The sequence below is a fragment of the Ranitomeya imitator genome, chromosome 8, assembly GCF_032444005.1.
Source record: "Ranitomeya imitator isolate aRanImi1 chromosome 8, aRanImi1.pri, whole genome shotgun sequence".
NCBI classification, from domain to species: Eukaryota; Metazoa; Chordata; class Amphibia; order Anura; family Dendrobatidae; genus Ranitomeya; species Ranitomeya imitator.
The window spans coordinates 90572562-90592989 of record NC_091289.1 but is presented as its reverse complement, the minus strand read 5'-3'; the positions used below and the strand labels follow the sequence as shown (position 1 = coordinate 90592989).

General features: G+C 44.3%; 1 protein-coding gene across 7 annotated transcripts in view; it reads right to left on the bottom strand.

The window, feature by feature from the left end:
* Positions 1–20428, bottom strand: part of PDE4DIP (phosphodiesterase 4D interacting protein) — a 1776665-nt gene that overhangs the window by 853391 nt on the left and 902846 nt on the right. For all 7 annotated transcript variants that reach the window (XM_069737152.1, XM_069737153.1, XM_069737154.1 and 4 more), the window contains one exon: positions 5126–5223. In XM_069737152.1, the coding sequence (XP_069593253.1) occupies positions 5126–5223 (98 nt within the window). The remainder of the gene's footprint in view (positions 1–5125; positions 5224–20428) is intronic.

Genomic DNA, 20428 nt, shown 5'->3' with positions numbered 1-20428 from the left:
TCCTGGTTTCCTCGTTAAGTAGTTGTTAATGTTAGACTGCATTTGGCCTACTAGTTGGGTTGGGGCCTACTATCGGTGTCTGCCACTCCTTGCTGTTCTCCACTGAACAAAGCTGTGCCGCCTGTTTACTACGGTTGCCAATTTTGAACTGCATTTCGACTACTTACTGATTTGGCCCTACTCTCTGTGTCAGCCTCTCATTCCAGTTGTCCTCCACTGCAATGCCCCCTGGTTATTCCTGTGTTACCAATTTTGAACTGCATTTAGCCCACTTTATTCTTTGGGCCTATATCTGTGTTTCCACTTCATCGTGCCCATTGCCCAGCCAGTGATAGATGAGTCTGCTGGTACATTGACCCATAACGCAACATTCCCCGTGCATGCTACACAACAACATTGTGACCCTGCTGAAAGTCAGGTTGCTCTTCCCGCATACCATACCACCTTACACGGGGACAAAGAGGAAGGTGCCGATGAAAGTGCAGGTTCCTTCATCAGGTGGGGGGAGGAATACTAGTTGGCGACGTCACTGGCACAGGGCCTCTCATAGTACGCAAAAGTGTTGCTGCCGGTGGGAGGCGCCCCCGCCGTGCAAACACACCGCTGTACTTTGAGGGGCCCTGTGCCAGTGCCAATGCCAACAAGTGGGCCCCCCTGCTTGCTCAGGATCACAGCACTTGCAAAGTTGAAATACTTACCTCTCCCTGCTCCACTGCCGTGACGTGGTCCAGATTTCCTGGGCCCACTAATTACTTGAACCAGCCCTACCCCACACAACTTTAGCCAAATGACCCCCAATTTCAAATGCCTTCCAATTATTATAAGGTAAATTACGCTTGACAAGCTTCATTAAGAAGAATGGATGGTTTTTACATTAAAATGGGCACTCTAGGTGTTTTCCTGGCCCCCACTCACTGCCGACTATGCTGCCCCATTGACTTGCATTGGGTTTCGTGTTTCGGTCGATCCCGACTTTACGTCATAATCGGCCGATTTCACTCGACCCGACTTTTGAGATAGTCGGGTTTCGCGAAACCCGGCTCGACTCTAAAAAGGTCAAGGTCGCTCAACTCTAGTCTTAACGCCATCACCGTTAAGAACAAGTACCCATTACCCCTGATATCTGAGCTGTTTGATAGGCTACGGGGAGCGAGGGTATTTACAAAGTTAGATCTGCGGGGTGCTTACAACCTGATTCGCATCCGTGAGGGGGATGAATGGAAGACGGCTTGTAACACCAGGGATGGGCACTATGAATATCTGGTGATGCCCTTCGGGCTCTGTAATGCCCCAGCCGTTTTCCAAGATTTTGTGAACGACATCTTCCGAGATATGCTCACCACCTCGGTCGTAGTCTATCTGGATGATATTCTCATCTTCTCTCCAGATATTGACTCCCATCGGAGAGATGTTCGCAAAGTCTTCGACCTCTCACGGCAAACTCCCTCTACGCCAAGTTGGAGAAGTGTGTGTTTGAGCAGGAGTCCTTGCCATTCCTTGGTTACTGTATATAATCTCTGCCCAGGGTTTGGCTATGGATCCTGCCAAGCTACAGGCTGTAATGGACTGGCAGGAACCCCATTCTCTTAAAGCGGTGCAGCGCTTTATGGTGTTCATTAATTACTATCGCCAGTTCATTCCACACTTCTCAACTTTGGTAGCTCCCTTGGTTGCCCTCACCAAGAAGGGAGCAAATCCCAAGTTGTGGTCAGGGGAGGTCTCCAAAGCCTTTCTCTCGATCAAGTCACACTTCGCTAGCGCTCCCATCCTACATCGCCCCGATGTTGATAAACCATTTATCTTGGAGGTGGATGCCTCATCCGTTGGTGCTGGAGCAGTCCTTTTCCAAAAGGATGCTCAAGGTCGGAAGCATCCTTGCTTCTTCTTCTCCAAGACCTTCACACCAGCGGAGAGGAATTATTCCATCGGTGACAGGGAATTGCTAGCCATGAAGTTGGCTTTTTCAGAGTGGAGACATCTCTTGGAGGGAGCTCGCTTTCCCTTCCAAGTCTTCACTGACCACAAGAACTTGGTATATCTACAAACGGCCCAGCAGCTGAATTCTTGCCAGGCTAGATGGTCCCTGTTCTTCTCCCGTTTCCATTTTACTCTCCATTTTCTCTCCGGGGAGAAGAACGTTCGTGCCGACGCTCTCTCCCGCTCCGTAGTGTCATCTGAGGAGGAGGAGGAGGAGCCTCGGCTTATTGTCCCTTCTGAGAGCCTGAGAACTGTAGCTCCGGTTTCACTAGAGTCTGTGCCCCCGGGCAAGACTTTCGTGCCAGCTAACTTGCTACCGGAGGTTCTCTCTTGGGCTCACTCCTCCAGAGTGGGTGGGCATTTTGGGACCAAGAGGACATCTGAGCTTTTGGCGAGAACATACTGGTGGCCGCATATGGCCCGAGATGTCAGGGACTATATTCAGGCGTGCGTTTCTTGCGCCCAGAATCGGTCTCCTCGGCAATGGCCTGCTGGGTTGCTTTACCCTCTACCGGTGGCAGACAGGCCCTGGGAGATGGTTGGGATGGACTTTGTGGTGGGCCTACCCAAGTCGCGTGGCTGCTCCATTATTTGGGTTGTCACCGACCATTTCTCTAAGATGGTGCATTTGGTGCCGCTTCCGCGGTTACCTTTAGCACGGGCCTTGGCGGGTGTTGTTCATCAAGCACGTTTTCCGATTGCATGGTATGCCTGATAAGATAGTCAGCGATCGGGGTCCCCAGTTCGTGTCTCGGTTTTGGAGAGAGCTCTGCCGTTTACTCAGCATAGAGTTGAACCTCTCCTCTGCATACCATCCCGAGACGAATAGGTTGGGGGAGAGAACCAACCAGACTCTGGTGACATATTTGCGACATTTCGTCTCTGCTAGGCAGGATGACTGGGCATCTTTGCTACCTTGGGCAGAATTTGCCTTGAACAACGCCGTAGCCGATTCCACTGGTTAGACTCCTTTTCTCCTTAATTACGGCCAGCATCCGCGTGTCCCTGTGCCCATGCCCGTGTCATCCACCGATTCTAGGGTGGCAGACTGGGCGGTGGAGGCACATGACATCTGGGACTGCACACAGGATGCCATCCGGGCCTCCAAGGAGAGAATGAGGGTTTCGGCTGATACACACCGGCGCCCCGCTCCGGTCTTTGCTCCTGGCGACTTAGTGTGGCTCTCCGCCCATAACATCAGGCTGCGAGTTGAGTCCACTAAGTTTGCTCCTCGCTACATTGGCCCGTTTAAGGTTCTGGAACAGGTCAACCCTGTGGTCTACCGTTTGGCTATTCCTCCACGCCTTGGTATCACCGATACTTTTCACGTTTCCCTCTTAAAGCCCGTTCATTTGTCCCGGTTTTCTGAGTCATCTGCTGGGACATTGGGTTCATCCACGGATGAGTTTGAGGTGAATGCTATTGTGGGGTGCAAGGTGGTACGTGGCAAGAAGTTTTATCTGGTGGACTGGAAGGGTCACGGCCCAGAGGATAGAACCTGGGAGCCTGTGGAGCACATTTGGGCTCTGCTGCTTATTGCAGCTTTTGAGCGTAGTGAGGCTCAAGGAGGGGGGGGCCCTAGGAGGGGGGGTAATGTTAGGAGTCGAGTTTCCTCTGCTGCACAGGGGGAATCTCGATCCGTGTCTGCTGCGGTCTCCCATTCTGCATCGGCCGCAGTGGGGTCTGCTCAGCGGAGACGTCGCTCCCAGCGTCTCGCTGAGGCTGATTCTGTGCATAGGGTTACTACTGCCTTTTCTGGCTTTCCTATGGTACCCTGCACTGATCTGCGGCGAGCAGGCTTCTCTGGGACTAAGTCCTTATTTGCACACACTGAGCATGCCCAGAGCAAGATCTCCCGTTGGAGGTTGAGGGTCACATGCTCAGGTACTGCAGCGCATCTCATTGGTCCTCCAGGAAGGTCCTGAAGGGGCAAAACTTCGGTAGCAGCTTCCTGTGCTGCAACTATATAAACTGCGCATGACCGCACGGCCATGCGCTAGTATTGTCTTCATAATATGTGTGTGTGTTGTGAGTGAAAGTCGCTCTTTAAATAACCCTCCCTATTGGATGACTGTTCGCGGAAGGTGTATGTTTGCTATCTAGCGCCCGACTTATCCAACAGCACGTTACACACATAACAGCGTCTAGTTGCTGTGACCGCCTGTACGGCGCCCTGCGCTTACCTGACCCAAGCCTGGGTGGTTAGTGGCGTCCGTCAGTGCGGCACCGCACGCACTCTTGTGCCTTTATATATTATTATTTATCTTTCTCTGACACCCCAGTTGCAGTGTCGCGCGCATGAGGTCTTCTGAACTCAAATCCTCAGTCTCGGGTTTGAGATTAGAGACTTCTTACTTGCGCTCTATGTGCGGTACCGCGGTCCTGTGACGCAACAGGGTCGCTTCCTTCACACAGGGTGAAGTTAACCCATGTGTGTATTCTTATAGTACCGCCATATAGTCCGTCTTTACTAGCAGCAGGGTTTTTACCTGCACGGTGGACCTCGGACTGCGAACGCACCTAGTTTCATATCATCTTATACTTGGTGCGTTCCGCCAGTCCTTAAGAAAGACCTTCTGTGTATATAGAAAAAGTCTTAAAAGTCTTATATCTTTGAGTTCAGCTAATGAAAAATGGGAGCAAAAGCGCAAGTGTTGTATATATTTTTGTTCAGTGTATACACACATGAATATCCACTCACCCATACTGTACATGGAAAGCTCATTAACTGTATCTGTGCCCATCACATCTGTCACTCAGGCATGTAACCTGGGTTAAGGTGGTGAGGAAAGGGGAGGTGCACCTGTCAAAAGTGGGTGGGTTGAATAGTAATGTCAAAAGTTCACTACTAAAACAAACACAATTCACCTGTAAATTGGCATGGCCATATAACATCTAAACATTTAAAAAGAAATGATTGTAAAGTCATTCAAACACCTACAATTTTCCACAGTTCCTGCCCATACATTAAAATTCTTAGCCATGCTTCCTATAAAAATATAAACAAATATTTGTTTTCATATTTTCCATTAAAATAAGATTGACATCAATATTCACTTATCTTTCAGTGTAGCATTGAGAGTCTCAGAGAAGTGCTGTATATCAGTTTCAACAACCAAAACAATTTGATAGAAACAATGATCTTTACCTTCTGGACCTTTTCTTGTAATATTTCATCACTTCCATTATGACATTCTGTAAGATGATTTAATTTCTTCTCCGCACTGTTGCTATTGTCACACAGACCTAAGAATGAATTGTCGAAGGTTATTATAAAGGACAGGAAAATATAAGGGAGTAGAAAATCAAACTACACTCAAGGTTTGTTGAAGCCTGCAATTATGAAAACACAAAACAAGCAGGTTGTACAATTGTGACATATTAGTAATTGCCAAGTTGGCTATATATAAGTAATGATAAATAATGTACCAAATTACAATTAATGCGCATTACAGTTTGTGCTCACTGTTGATTTACCACCAAATCAACCACCTTACCTTAGTAACATACATTTAATATTCTGACTCTGACATTCATAAACCACAGGTATAATTTGATAAGGACATATAAATATTCTTAGGTTTAGAATCTCAATCTGCCACAATATGTGAAATTCCAGTATGCGATGGTGTGAGGTTGGTTCTTGAATGTTTATGATATAATAATAATAATAATTTTATTTATATAGCGCCAACACATTCCGCAGCGCTTTACAATTTATAGAGGGGACTTGTACAGACAATAGACATTACAGCATAACAGAAATCACAGTTGAAAATAGATACCAAGAGGAGTGAGGGCCCTGCTCGCAAGCTTACAAACTATGAGGAAAAGGGGAGACACGAGAAGTGGATGGTAACAATTGCTTTAGTTAGTCGGACCAGCCATAGTGTAAAGCTCGGGTGTTCATGTAAAGCTGCTATTAACCGCATGAAGTGTATGAGAACATGATCCAAGGAACCTGATTATGTTTTTTTTTTTTAAGGGGCCACAAAGGGATAGTTAGGTTAATGCATTGAGGCGGTAGGCCAATCTGAACTAATGAGTTTTTAGGGCGCGCTTAAAACTGTGGGGATTGGGGATTAGTCGTATTAACCCGGGTAGTGCATTCCAAAGAATTGGTGCAGCACGCGTAAAATCTTGGAGACGGGAGTGGGAGGTTCTGATTATTGAGGATGCTAACCTGAGGTCATTAGCGGAGGGCACGGGTATGGTGGTAGACTGAGACCAGAGAGGAGATGTAGGGTGGTGCTAAGCCATGGAGCGCTTTGTGGATGAGGGTAATAGTTTTGTACTGGATTCTGGAGTGGATGGGTAGCCAGTGTAATGACTGGCACAAGGTAGAGGCATCAGTGTAACGGTTGGTGAGGAATATAATCCTGGCAGCAGCATTCAGGACAGATTGGAGAGGGGAGAGTTTGGTGGATTTAAGGGGTACATGTTATCCATGTGGTTATCACTAAAATAACATAGAGCGACTTAGGGTACCGTCACACAGTGGCACTTTGGTCGCTAGGACGGCATGATCCGTGACGTTCCAGCGATATCCTTACGATCTCGCTGTGTCTGACACGCTACTGCGATCAGGGACCCCGCTGAGAATCGTACGTCGTAGCAGATCGTTTGAAACTTTATTTCGTCGCTGGATCTCCCGCTGACATCGCTGAATTGGCGTGTGTGACGCCGATTCAGCGATGTCTTCACTGGTAACCAGGGTAAACATCGGGTTACTAAGCGCAGGGCCGCGCTTAGTAACCCGATATTAACCCTGGTTACCAGCGTAAACGTAAAAAAAACAAACACTACATACTTACCTTCCGTGTCTGTCCTCCGGCGCTGTGCTTCTCTGCACTGGCTGTGAGCGCCGGCCAGCCAGAAAGCACAACGGTGACGTCACCGCTCTGCTTTCCGGCTGTCCGGCGCTCACACAGTGCAGAGAAGCACAGCGCCGGGGGACAGACACGGAAAGTAAGTATGTAGTGTTTGTTTTTTTTACGTTTACGCTGGTAACCAGGGTAAACATCGGGTTACTAAGCGCGGCCCTGCGCTTAGTAACCCAATGTTTACCCTGGTTACCAGGGGACTTCAGGATCGTTGGTCGCTGAAGAGCTGTCTGTGTGACAGCTCTCCAGCGACCAAACAGCGACGCTGCAGCAATCGACATCGTTGTCGTAACGCTGCAGCGTCGTTTCAGTGTGACAGTACCCTTAAGTTATAGGCCATGCAATGCTCCTTAGAAAATTAAATACGCAAATAACCTTTTCAGAGAGGAAAAGGACCCTTTAAATGGCTTTGCCACATGACTTAGGATAAAAGCCAATCCAGAAACTCAATTTGCAGATAAGTGTTTTTGAATGTTTGTTTCTCATCAGTGCAAAGCAATCAAACTGTTTTGGCTAGGTGAGAGGCCTCTAACAAGTCGATAAAGGGTAAAGTTTCTCCTTCTATAGAGCGCCAGTTAGGCATAGGAAGACTTATAGACCATGCAAAAGATCAATCATCAGAGAGGGAGAGGACAGGAACTCTAACACTACAAATCAAAGTCAATATCAACCCTTTAAATGGCCTTGCCCTTGATGACCTTTTATCAGGCCTCCGAGCAGATTCTCAGGGACCGCATTCTTGGGTAGGGAGGTGTATTTTGATTACAACCACCTCATTAATTTCTTCTTGCTCTGTTAGCACACATATGCAGTGTTCACTGCTGAACACTGAATTGCATGCAATGAAAGATTACATCCTGAAACCAGTGCAAGAGTATGTCCAACTGGGGGTCTGTATGATGGGGAAACGGCAAAAACTGAGAACAAGGATAAATTATCACCGCCATACAATAAAAGAAAAAAGAATGGATCTACCTCTGGCTAAACATTTTTGTATGCCTGATCATAGCAACATGGACCTGAAATTACTTGTATTGAAAGGTAACTTCAAATCTCAGAGACACAGGAGAATCTGGGAGTATAAACTTATGGCGACCTTTGACACACTTTGCGCAGGAATAAATGTGTTGCATGGATTTATGTCTTTTTACATCAATTAAGGAATTTGCACTTCAGACCATGTGGGGTCATCATAACAGAACCCGACCCCAATCAGAGGACAACAAAACATTCACTCCTAATCTAGGAACTTTCCAATATTTATGGACACAACTGTTTATCACTTATCACTCTCCCATAATGACAGTTTTGTTCTGTGTTGTGTATAAATATGTGATTCTTCAGAATTTGCTTTAGTCTGTGCTTGATGAAGAGACCTGCGTAGTCTCGAAAGCTTGCAATTTGTTACCATCTTTTCAATTAGCCATTAAAAGGTATCAACCACTGAGGACTCCGAATTCTAAATATTTTTCTATCTACTGGCTAACACAGTACCAAGATATTTATCTTTCCTGTATCAAAAAGGGGAGGAAGGTAGTAAGGAACTGCAGTACGGTGAGGCAATTAGCTGGGTGACAGTTAGAAGGCTGGGTAGAGGGAAGAGTGCCAGGGAGGCTAGTCCTGATCTGGCACACCCCAATAAGTTTGCTAAGTTGGCAGATGAGGGGGGTGCCAGTACAGGGGTAGCACTGCTGCAGCAAGACATGTCCTATGAAAGCCGGAGGAGTGACTGCTACAGTAAGGAGGGAAATAGGAGAGCAGGGCAGGCCAGACAGGTGCTGGTAGTGGGCGACTCAATTATTAGGGGAACAGATAGGGCAATCTGTTACAAAGACAGGGATCGTCTAACAGTGTGCTGCCTACCTGGCGCTCGAGTCCGACACATTGTTCATCGGGTTGACAGATTATTGGGAGGGGCTGGTGAGGATACAGTGGTCATGGTGCACATTGGAACAAATGACAAAGAGGTAGGTGGAAGGTTCTTAAAGATGATTTCAGGGAGTTAGGCTGCAAGCTTAAAGCAAGGGCCTCCAAGGTGGTGTTCTCCGAAATACTGCCTGTACCATGTGCCACGCCATTGAGACAACAGGAGATTAGGAAGATAAATAAGTGGCTCATGAATTGGTGTAAGAAGGAGGGAGTTGGGTTCCTGGAGAACTGGGCTGACTTCTCAGTTGGCTACAGGTTCTATGCTAGGGAAGGGCTGCACCTCAATGGGGAAGGTAAAGCTGTGCTGGGGGAGAAAATGGCTAGAAGGTTGGAGGAGTTTTTAAACTAGGGATTGGGGGGAGGGTATTTATTTTATAGGGGTGGAAGACAGTGCAGATAGTGACCTGGGCACAAATAAAGAAATTGAGGGTGGCATGGGGGTGGCGTAAGTACAGTTAATAATTTAAGAATAGAGGTACAGAGAGATACATAAAGTGCATGTATACTAATGCCAGGAGCCTCACCAACAAAATGGAGGAATTAAAATTAATTTTGTTGGAACATAATTTTGACATCGTGGGGATATCTTAGACATGGCTGGACGAGAGCCATGACTGGGCTGTTAACTTACAGGGCTTTAGAGTGTTCAGAGTGACTGAACAAATAAGGGAGGAGGTGTGTGTCTATATGTAAAATCGTCCTTAAAACCCATCCTGCGTGATAATATATATGAATCTAATGAAAATGTAGAGTCCCTGTGGGTGGAGATAAGGGGACGGGAAAAAATAATAAATTACTGATAGGGGTTTGTTATAAGTCTCCAAAAATAATGGAAGCAACAGAGAATATCCTCGTTAAGCAAATATATGAAGCAACAAATCAAGGAGAAGTCATTATTATGGGGGACTTCAACTACCCTGAAATAGATTGGGGAACAGAAACCTGCAGTTCCAGCAAAGGTAATCGGTTTTTGACAACTATGAGAGACAATTACCTTTCACAACTGGTTCAGGACCCAACAAGAAGCGGGGCACTGCTAGACCTAATATTAACCAACAGTCCAGACCGCATAGCAAATATAACGGTTGGGGGTCACGGGTAATAGTGATCACAAAACAATGAGTTTTCATGTATCCTTTAATAAGATGTGTAGAAGAGGAGTTACAAGGACACAAAACTTCAGGAAGGCAAATTTCCAACAGTTGAGAGATGATCTTATAGTGCAATAAACTGGGACAATATCCTGAGGCATAAAAGTACCCAAAGAGAATGGGAGACGTTTATTAGAGTCCTGAATAGGACCTGTGCACAATATATACCGTATGGGAATAAACATACTAGAAATAGGAGGAAACCACTATGGCTAAATAGAGCTGTAAGGGGTACAAAAAATGACAAAAATAATGCATTTATATAATTAAAGCAAGGAGGTAGCGATGAGGTTATAAATAAATACAGAAAATTAAATAAATTCTGTAAAAGGCAAATCAAGGCATCAAAGATTGAGACAGAGAGACTCATTGCCAGAGAGAGTAAAAATAATCCCCAAAAATTCTTTAACTACGTAAATAGTAAGAAACTAGAAAATGATAGTGTTGGTCCCCTTAAAAATAGTCTGGGTGAAATCGTGGATAAGGATGAGGAAAAAGCCAATATGCTAAATGACTTTTTTCAACAGTATATATTTACACAAGAAAATCCCATGACAGACAACATGATCAGTGATAACAAAAATTCCCCATTAAATGCACCTGCTTATCCCAGCAGAAAATACAGCGGCGTCTAAAAATTACTAAAGTTGACAAATCCCTGAGCCCGAATGGGATACACCCCCAAGTACTGCAGGAATTACATAGTAACATAGTAACATAGTTAGTAAGGCCGAAAAAAGACATTTGTCCATCCAGTTCAGCCTATATTCCATCATAATAAATACCCAGATCTACGTCCTTCTACAGAACCTAATAATTGTATGATACAATATTGTTCTGCTCCAGGAAGACATCCAGGCCTCTCTTGAACCCCTCGACTGAGTTCGCCATCACCACCTCCTCAGGCAAGCAATTCCAGATTCTCACTGCCCTAACAGTAAAGAATCCTCTTCTATGTTGGTGGAAAAACCTTCTCTCCTCCAGACGCAAAGAATGCCCCCTTGTGCCCGTCACCTTCCTTGGTATAAACAGATCCTCAGCGAGATATTTGTATTGTCCCCTTATATACTTATACATGGTTATTAGATCGCCCCTCAGTCGTCTTTTTTCTAGACTAAATAATCCTAATTTCGCTAATCTATCTGGGTATTGTAGTTCTCCCATCCCCTTTATTAATTTTGTTGCCCTCCTTTGTACTCTCTCTAGTTCCATTATATCCTTCCTGAGCACCGGTGCCCAAAACTGGACACAGTACTCCATGTGCGGTCTAACTAGGGATTTGTACAGAGGCAGTATAATGCTCTCATCATGTGTATCCAGACCTCTTTTAATGCACCCCATGATCCTGTTTGCCTTGGCAGCTGCTGCCTGGCACTGGCTGCTCCAGGTAAGTTTATCATTAACTAGGATCCCCAAGTCCTTCTCCCTGTCAGATTTACCCAGTGGTTTCCCGTTCAGTGTGTAATGGTGATATTGATTCCCTCTTCCCATGTGTATAACCTTACATTTATCATTGTTAAACCTCATCTGCCACCTTTCAGCCCAAGTTTCCAACTTATCCAGATCCATCTGTAGCAGAATACTATCTTCTCTTGTATTAACTGCTTTACATAGTTTTGTATCATCTGCAAATATCGATATTTTACTGTGTAAACCTTCTACAAGATCATTAATGAATATGTTGAAGAGAACAGGTCCCAATACTGACCCCTGCGGTACCCCACTGGTCACAGCGACCCAGTTAGAGACTATACAATTTATAACCACCCTCTGCTTTCTATCACTAAGCCAGTTACTAACCCATTTACACACATTTTCCCCCAGACCAAGCATTCTCATTTTGTGTAGCAACCTCTTGTGCGGCACGGTATCAAACGCTTTGGAAAAATCGAGATATACCACGTCCAATGACTCACCGTGGTCCAGTCTATAGCTTACCTCTTCATAAAAACTGACTAGATTGGTTTGACAGGAGCGATTTCTCATAAACCCATGCTGATATGGAGTTAAACAGTTATTCTCATTGAGATAATCCAGAATAACATCCCTCAGAAACCCTTCAAATAATTTACCAACAATAGAGGTTAGACTTACTGGCCTATAATTTCCAGGTTCACTTTTAGAGCCCTTTTTGAATATTGGCACCACATTTGCTATGCGCCAGTCCTGCGGAACAGACCCTGTCGCTATAGAGTCACTAAAAATAAGAAATAATGGTTTATCTATTACATTACTTAGTTCTCTTAGTACTTGTGGGTGTATGCCATCCGGACCCGGATGGCATAAATTAAGTACATTTATTAATAGACCATTAATTTTAACCCCTTAGTGACAGAGCAAATTTGCAGCTTAATGACCAGGCCAATTTTTACAATTCTGACCACTATCACTTTAAGAGGTTATAACTCTGGAAAGCTTTAACGGATCCTGCTGATTCTGAGACTGCTTTTCGTGACATATTGTACTTCATGTTACTGGTAAAACTTCATCGATATTACATCGATAAAAAAAAGATATGGTGAAAATTTATACAATTTTGCAATTTTCAAACTTTGAGTTTTTATGCCCTTAAATCAGAGAGATGTCACACAAACTATTTAATAAATAACATTTACCACATGTCTACTTTACATCAGCACAAGTTTAGAAATAACATTTTTTTTGTTAGGAAGTTATAAAGGTTAAAAGTTGACCAGCGATTTCTCATTTTTACAACAAAATTTACAAAACCATTTTTTTAGGGAACATCTCACATTGAGGGGTGTACATAGTAACATAGTAACATAGTTAGTAAGGCCGAAAAAAGACATTTGTCCATCCAGTTCAGCCTATATTCCATCATAATAAATACCCAGATCTACGTCCTTCTACAGAACCTAATAATTGTATGATACAATATTGTTCTGCTCCAGGAAGACATCCAGGCCTCTCTTGAACCCCTCGACTGAGGTCGCCATCACCACCTCCTCAGGCAAGCAATTCCAGATTCTCACTGCCCTAACAGTAAAGAATCCTCTTCTATGTTGGTGGAAAAACCTTCTCTCCTGCAGACGCAAAGAATGCCCCCTTGTGCCCGTCACCTTCCTTGGTATAAACAGATCCTCAGCGAGATATTTGTATTGTCCCCTTATATTCTTATACATGTTTATTAGATCGCCCCTCAGTCGTCTTTTTTCTAGACTAAATAATCCTAATTTCGCTAATCTATCTGGGTATTGTAGTTCTCCCATCCCTTTTATTAATTTTGTTGCCCTCCTTTGTACTCTCTCTAGTTCCATTATATCCTTCCTGAGCACTGGTGCCCAAAACTGGACACAGTACTCCATGTGCGGTCTAATTAGGGATTTGTACAGAGGCAGTATAATGCTCTCATCATGTGTATCCAGACCTCTTTTAATGCACCCCATGATCCTGTTTGCCTTGGCAGCTGCTGCCTGGCACTGGCTGCTCCAGGTAAGTTTATCATTAACTAGGATGCCCAAGTCCTTCTCCCTGTCAGATTTACCCAGTGGTTTCCCGTTCAGTGTGTAATGGTGATATTGATTCCTTCTTCCCATGTGTATAACCTTACATTTATCATTGTTAAACCTCATCTGCCACCTTTCAGCCCAAGTTTCCAACTTATCCAGATCCATCTGTAGCAGAATACTATCTTCTCTTGTATTAACTGCTTTACATAGTTTTGTATCATCTGCAAATATCGATATTTTACTGTGTAAACCTTCTACCAGATCATTAATGAATATGTTGAAGAGAACAGGTCCCAATACCGACCCCTGCGGTACCCCACTGGTCACAGCGACCCAGTTAGAGACTATACCATTTATAACCACCCTCTGCTTTCTATTACTAAGCCAGTTACTAACCCATTTACACACATTTTCCCCCAGACCAAGCATTCTCATTTTATGTACCAACCTCTTGTGTGGCACGGTATCAAACGCTTTGGAAAAATCGAGATATACCACGTCCAATGACTCACCGTGGTCCAGCCTATAGCTTACCTCTTCATAAAAACTGATTAGATTGGTTTGACAGGAGCGATTTCTCATAAACCCATGCTGATATGGAGTAAAGGTACCTTCACACTAAACAACGCTGCAGCGATACCGACAACGATCCGGATCGCTGCAGCGTCGCTGTTTGGTCGCTGGAGAGCTGTCACACAGACCGCTCTCCAGCGACCAACGATGCCGGTAACCAGGGTAAATATCGGATTACTAAGCGCAGGGCCGCGCTTAGTAACCCGATGTTTACCCAGGTTACCATCCTAAAAGTAAAAACAAACGCTTCATACTTACCTTCCGCTGTCTGTCCTCGGCGCTCTGCTTCTCTGTACTGGCTGTGAGCACAACGGCCAAAAAGCAGAGCGGTGACGTCACTGCTCTGCTTTCCGGCCGCTGTGCTCACAGTGAGTGCAGGAAAGCACAGTGCCGGAGGACAGACAGCGGAAGGTAAGTATGAAGCGTTTGTTTTTTTTACTTTTAGGATGGTAACCAGGGTAAACATCGGGTTACTAAGCGCGGCCCTGCGCTTAGTAACCCAATGTTTACCCTGGTTACCAGCGAAGACATCGCTGAATCGGTGTCACACATGCCGATTCAGCGATGTCAGCGGAGGAGCCAGCGACCAAATAAAGTTCTGGCCTTCTAGCCCCGACCAACGACATCACAGCAGGATTCTGATCGCTGCTGCATGTCAAACTGAACGATATCGCTAGCGAGTACGCTGCAACGTCACGGATCGCTAGCGATATCGTTTAGTGTGAAGGTACCTTTAAACAGTTATTCTCATTGAGATAATCCAGAATAACATCCCTCAGAAACCCTTCAAATATTTTACCAACAATAGAGGTTAGACTTACTGGCCTATAATTTCCAGGTTCACTTTTAGAGCCCTTTTTGAATATTGGCACCACATTTGCTATGCGCCAGTCCTGTGGAACAGACCGCGTCGCTATAGAGTCCCTAAAAATAAGAAATAATGGTTTATCTATTACATTACTTAGTTCTCTTAGTACTCGTGGGTGTATGCCATCCGGACCTGGAGATTTATCTATTTTAATCATATTTAGCCGGTTTCGCACCTCTTCTTGGGTTAGATTGGTGACCCTTAATATAGGGTTTTCATTGTTTCTTGGGATTTCACCTAGCATTTCATTTTCCACCGTGAATACCGTGGAGAAGAAGGTGTTTAATATGTTAGCTTTTTCCTCGTCATCTACAACCATTCTTACCTCACTATTTTTTAAGGGGCCTACATTTTCAGTTTTTATTCTTTTACTATTGATATAGTTGAAGAACAGTTTGGGATTAGTTTTACTCTCCTTAGCAATGTGCTTCTCTGTTTCCTTTTTGGCAGCTTTAAATAGTTTTTTAGATAAAGTATTTTTCTCCCTATAGTTTTTTAGAGCTTCAATGGTGCCATCCTGCTTTAGTAGTGCAAATGCTTTCCTTTTACTGTTAATTGCCTGTCTTACTTCTTTGTTTAGCCACATTGAGTTTTTCCTATTTCTAGTCCTTTTATTCCCACAAGGTATAAACCGCCTACAGTGCCTATTTAGGATGTTCTTAAACATTTTCCATTTATTATCTGTATTCTTATTTCTGAGGATATTGTCCCAGTCTACCAGATTAAGGGCATCTCTAAGCTGGTCAAACTTTGCCTTCCTAAAGTTCAGTGTTTTTGTGACTCCCTGACAAGTCCCCCTAGTGAAAGACAGGTGAAACTGTACAATATTGTGGTCGCTATTTCCTAGATGCCCGACCACCTGCAGATTTTTTATTCTGTCAGGTCTATTAGATAGTATTAGGTCTAAAAGTGCTGCTCCTCTGGTTGGATTCTGCACCAATTGTGAAAGATAATTTTTCTTGGTTATTAGCAGAAACCTGTTGCCTTTATGGGTTTCACAGGTTTCTGTTTCCCAGTTAATATCCGGGTAGTTAAAGTCCCCCATAACCAGGACCTTATTATGGGTTGCAGCTTCATCTATCTGCTTTAGAAGTAGACTTTCCATGATTTCTGTTATATTTGGGGGTTTGTAACAGACCCCAATGAGAATTTTGTTACCATTTTTCCTTCCATGAATTTCGACCCATATGGACTTGACATCCTCATTCCCTTCACTAGTGTCCTCCCTTAATGTGGACTTTAGACAAGACTTTACATAGAGACAAACCCCTCCTCCTCTCCGATTTTTACGATCCTTTCTAAACAGACTGTAACCCTGTAAGTTAACTGCCCAGTCATAGCTTTCATCTAACCATGTCTCTGTTATTCCCACTATGTCAAAGTTACCTGTAGATATTTCTGCTTCTAGTTCTTCCATCTTGTTTGTCAGGCTTCTGGCGTTTGCGAGCATGCAGTTTAGAGGATTTTGTTTTGTTCCAATCTCCTTGCTGTGGATTGTTTTAGAAATGTTCTTACCTCCCTTCTGAGTATGTTTTCCTGGGTCTTCTTTGTTCGAGTCTAATGTTTTTCTTCCCGTCCCCTCTTTTTCTAGTTTAACGCCCTCCTGATGAGTGTAGCGAGTCTTCTGGCGAATGTGTGTTTCCCAGGTTTGTTGAGGTGTAGTCCGTCTCTGGCAAGGAGTTAATCGTACAAGTAATTCACACCGTGGTCCAGGAATCCAAATCCTTGTAGTCTGCACCATCGTCTTAGCCAGGTGTTCGCATCAAGGATCCTGTTCCACCTCCTGGTGCCATGCCCGTCTACTGGAAGGATAGAAGAAAAAACTACCTGTGCATCCAGTTCCTTTACTTTCTTCCCCAACTCTTCAAAGTCCTTGCAGATTGTCGGTAGGTCCTTCCTTGCCGTGTCATTGGTGCCAACATGTATCAGAAGAAATGGGTGGACGTCCTTGGAGCTGAAGAGCTTTGGTATCCTATCGGTCACATCCTTGATCATCGCACCTGGAAGGCAGCATACTTCTCTTGCGGTTATGTCCGGTCTGCAGATGGCTGCTTCTGTGCCTCTCAGTAGTGAGTCTCCCACCACCACCACTCTTCGTTGCTTCTTGGCTGTACTTTTTGCTGTCACTTGTTGCTGTTTGCCCTTTTCTTTTTTGCTTGCTGGTATTGCTTCATCCTTAGGTGTGCCATCTTCATCCTCTACAAAGATTTGATATCGTTTCTTCAGTTGTGTGGTTGGTGATTTCTCCATGGTCTTCTTGCTTCTTTTGGTCACATGCTTCCACTCATCTGCTTTTGGAGGTTCATGACAGAAAATACCCCAAAGTGACACCATTCTAAAAACTGCACCCCTAAAGGTGCTCAAAACCACATTCCAGAAGTTTATTAACCCTTTATGTGCTTCACAGGAACTGAAGCAATGTGGACGGAAAATATTTAACTTTTTTTTTACAAATATTTTAGATCAGAACCAATTTTTTTTTATTGTCACAAGGGTAAAAAGAGAAAATGAACCACAAAATGTGTTGTGCAATTTCTCCTGAATATGCTGATACCTCATACGTGGGGGTAAACCACTGTTTTGGCGCACGGCAGAGCTTGAAAGGGAAGGAGCGCTGTTTGACTTTTTCAATGCAGAATTGGCTGGAATTGAGATCAGACGCAATGTCGCGTTTGGAGAGCACTTGATGCGCCTAAACAGTTGAAACCCCCCACAAATGACATCAATATAGAAACCTTGACCCCTTAAGGAACATATTTAGATGTGTGGTGAGCACTTTGAACCCCAAGTGCTTAACAGAAGTTTATAACGTAGAGCCGTAAAAATAAAAAATCATATTTTTTCCACAAAAATGATTTTTTTACCCCCAAATTTTTATTTTCACAAGGGTAGCAGGAGAAAATAGACCAACAGCGTTTTGTGCAATTTGTCCTGAGTACACCAATACTCCATATTTGGGGGTAAACTACTGTTTGGGCGCACTTTTTAGCTCAGAAGGGAAGGAGCACCATTTGACTTTTTTAATGCAGAATTTTCTGGAATTAAGATATGATGCCATGTCGTGTTTGGAGAGCCCCTGATGTGCCTAAACAGTCGAAACCCGACACAAATGACCCCATTTTGGAAACTAGACCCCCAAGCACCCCCAAGTGCTTCACTACAGTTTATAAAGCAGAGCCGTGAAAATAAAAAATCATTTTTTTTCCACAAAAATAATTTTTTACCCCACACTTTTTTTTATTTTCCCAAGGTTAACAGGAGTAATTGGACCCCAAAAGTTGTTATCCAATTTGTCCTGAGTACGCTGATACTCCATATGTGGGAGAAAACTACTGTTTGGGCACATGTTGAGGCTCGAAAGGCAAATAGTGATGTTTTGGAATGCAGACTTTGCTGGAATGGTCTGCTGGCATCATGTTGCGTTTGCAAAGCCCTTGATGTGCCTAAACAGTAGAATCCCCTCACGAGTCACCCTATTTTGGAAACTACACCCCCAAGGAGCTTATCTAGATGTGTGGTGAGCACTTTGAATACCCAAGTGCTTCACAGCAGTTTATAACGCAGAGCCGTGAAAATAAAAAATAATTTTGTACACACAAATTATTCTTTAGCCCTCAATTTTTTCCCGAATGGTAACAGGGGAAATTGGACTCAAAAAGTTGTTGTAAAATTTGTCCTAAGTACACTGATACTCCATATGTGGGGGTAAATTACTGTTTGGGCGCACGGAAGAGCTTACAAGGGAGCGAGCACCATTTGACTTTTTGAACGCAAAATTGGCTGGAATCAATTCTGACTCTAACTGTAACCCCAACACACCGCTAACCCTAATCTCAACCCTAACCCTAATCCCAACACACCCTTAAGCCTAATTCCAACCCTAATCATAACCCTAACGACAAACCTAACCCTAATCCCAACCCTAACCATAGTCCCAACCCTAACCCTAATCTCAACCCTAACCCACACCCTAATCCCAACCCTAGCCCCAACACTAAGCGTAATGCAAACCCTAATCCCAACTCTAACTCTAACTTTACGTTCAACCCTAACCATAATTTTAGCCCCAACCCTAACCCTAACTTTAGCCCAACTCACTTTAGCCAATCTCTAACCCTAATGAGAAAATGGAAATAAATACATTTTATTTATTTTATTACTTTTCCCTTACTAAGGGGGTGATAAAGGGGGGGTTATTTACTATTATTTTTATTTTGATCACTGGGATAGGTTCTATCACAGTGACAAAAATGAACCAATAGGAAAAATGTTCCTATTGTTGCCAGGTGCTGGCCGGCAGATCTCGGTGGGCGCACTCTGCATGAGCCGTGGGGGGAAGCAGGAGGACCCAGGGACACTAGGTGGTAAGTATCGGGGGGGCAATCGGAGACCCTACTTCTCTGTCCTCTAATGTGCGATCACATCGGAGGACAGAGAAATCAAATGGCAAATCGCGCTTTGTTTATTGCGGTAGCAGTTATACGGTTAATAACGGCGATTGCAACCTGGGGGTTGGTAAAAACCGACCCCAATCATGTTCTTTGGGGGTCTCCGCTAACCCTGGCAGCCATGGCCCTAGAGAAAATCCGACTCTGGTGGGAGCTATACACTGTTCCCACAGCGCCGTTAATTAACTGTGCTGTGGTTTAACCCCTTCATGACCAAGCCTATTTTGACCTTAATGACCTGGCCATTTTTTGCAATTCTGACCAGTGTCCCTTTATGAGGTAATAATTCTGTTATGCAGCTATTTCATACTTACCTGTCCGGCCGGCGCACTCCCGATGACTGTCTCTATACCAGTGTCGTGGTCTACTTGGATGACATCCTTGTCTTTTCTCCAGATTTATCCACTCATCCACGTGACGTCCGCCAGGTCTTACTATGTTTAAGAAAGAATCATCTCTTCGCAAAGATTGAAAAATGTGTCTTTGAACAGTCTTCCGTACCCTTCCTGGGTTATATTATCTCTGAGGATGGCCTGAAAATGGATCCTGAAAAAGTGTCGGCCGTTCTGAATTGGTCACGTCCTTCGGGAGTAAAGGCTATTCAGCAATTTCTTGGCTTCGCCAACTACTATAGACAATTTATCCCTCATTTCTAACCTTTGACTAAACCAATTTCTGCTCTGATCCGCAAGGGAGTAGACTCTAATCTCTGGCCTCCAGAGGCCGAAGCTGCCTTCCAAACTCTGAAGCAAGAGTTTGCTTCAGCACCGGTACTCCATCGACCAGATAGCAACAAACCGTTTATCCTTGAAGTGGATGCATCCTCTATTGGAGCTGGAGCAGTACTACTACAGAGGTCTAACTCGGGTTGAATAGAGTCCTATGGGTTTTTCTCTAAAGCTTTCTCTCCCCCGTACCGAAACTATTCCATTGGTGACAAGGAATTACTGGCCATAAAATTGGCCCTGGAGGAGTGGCGATACCTCCGAGAGGGGGCTGTACACCCTTTCACTATTTTTACAGAACACAAGAATTTGTCCTATGTTCAGTCCGCCCAAAGGCTAAACCCTCGACCAGCCAGATGGTCCTTGTTTTTCGAACGTTTCGACTTCGAGTTACATTTCCGACC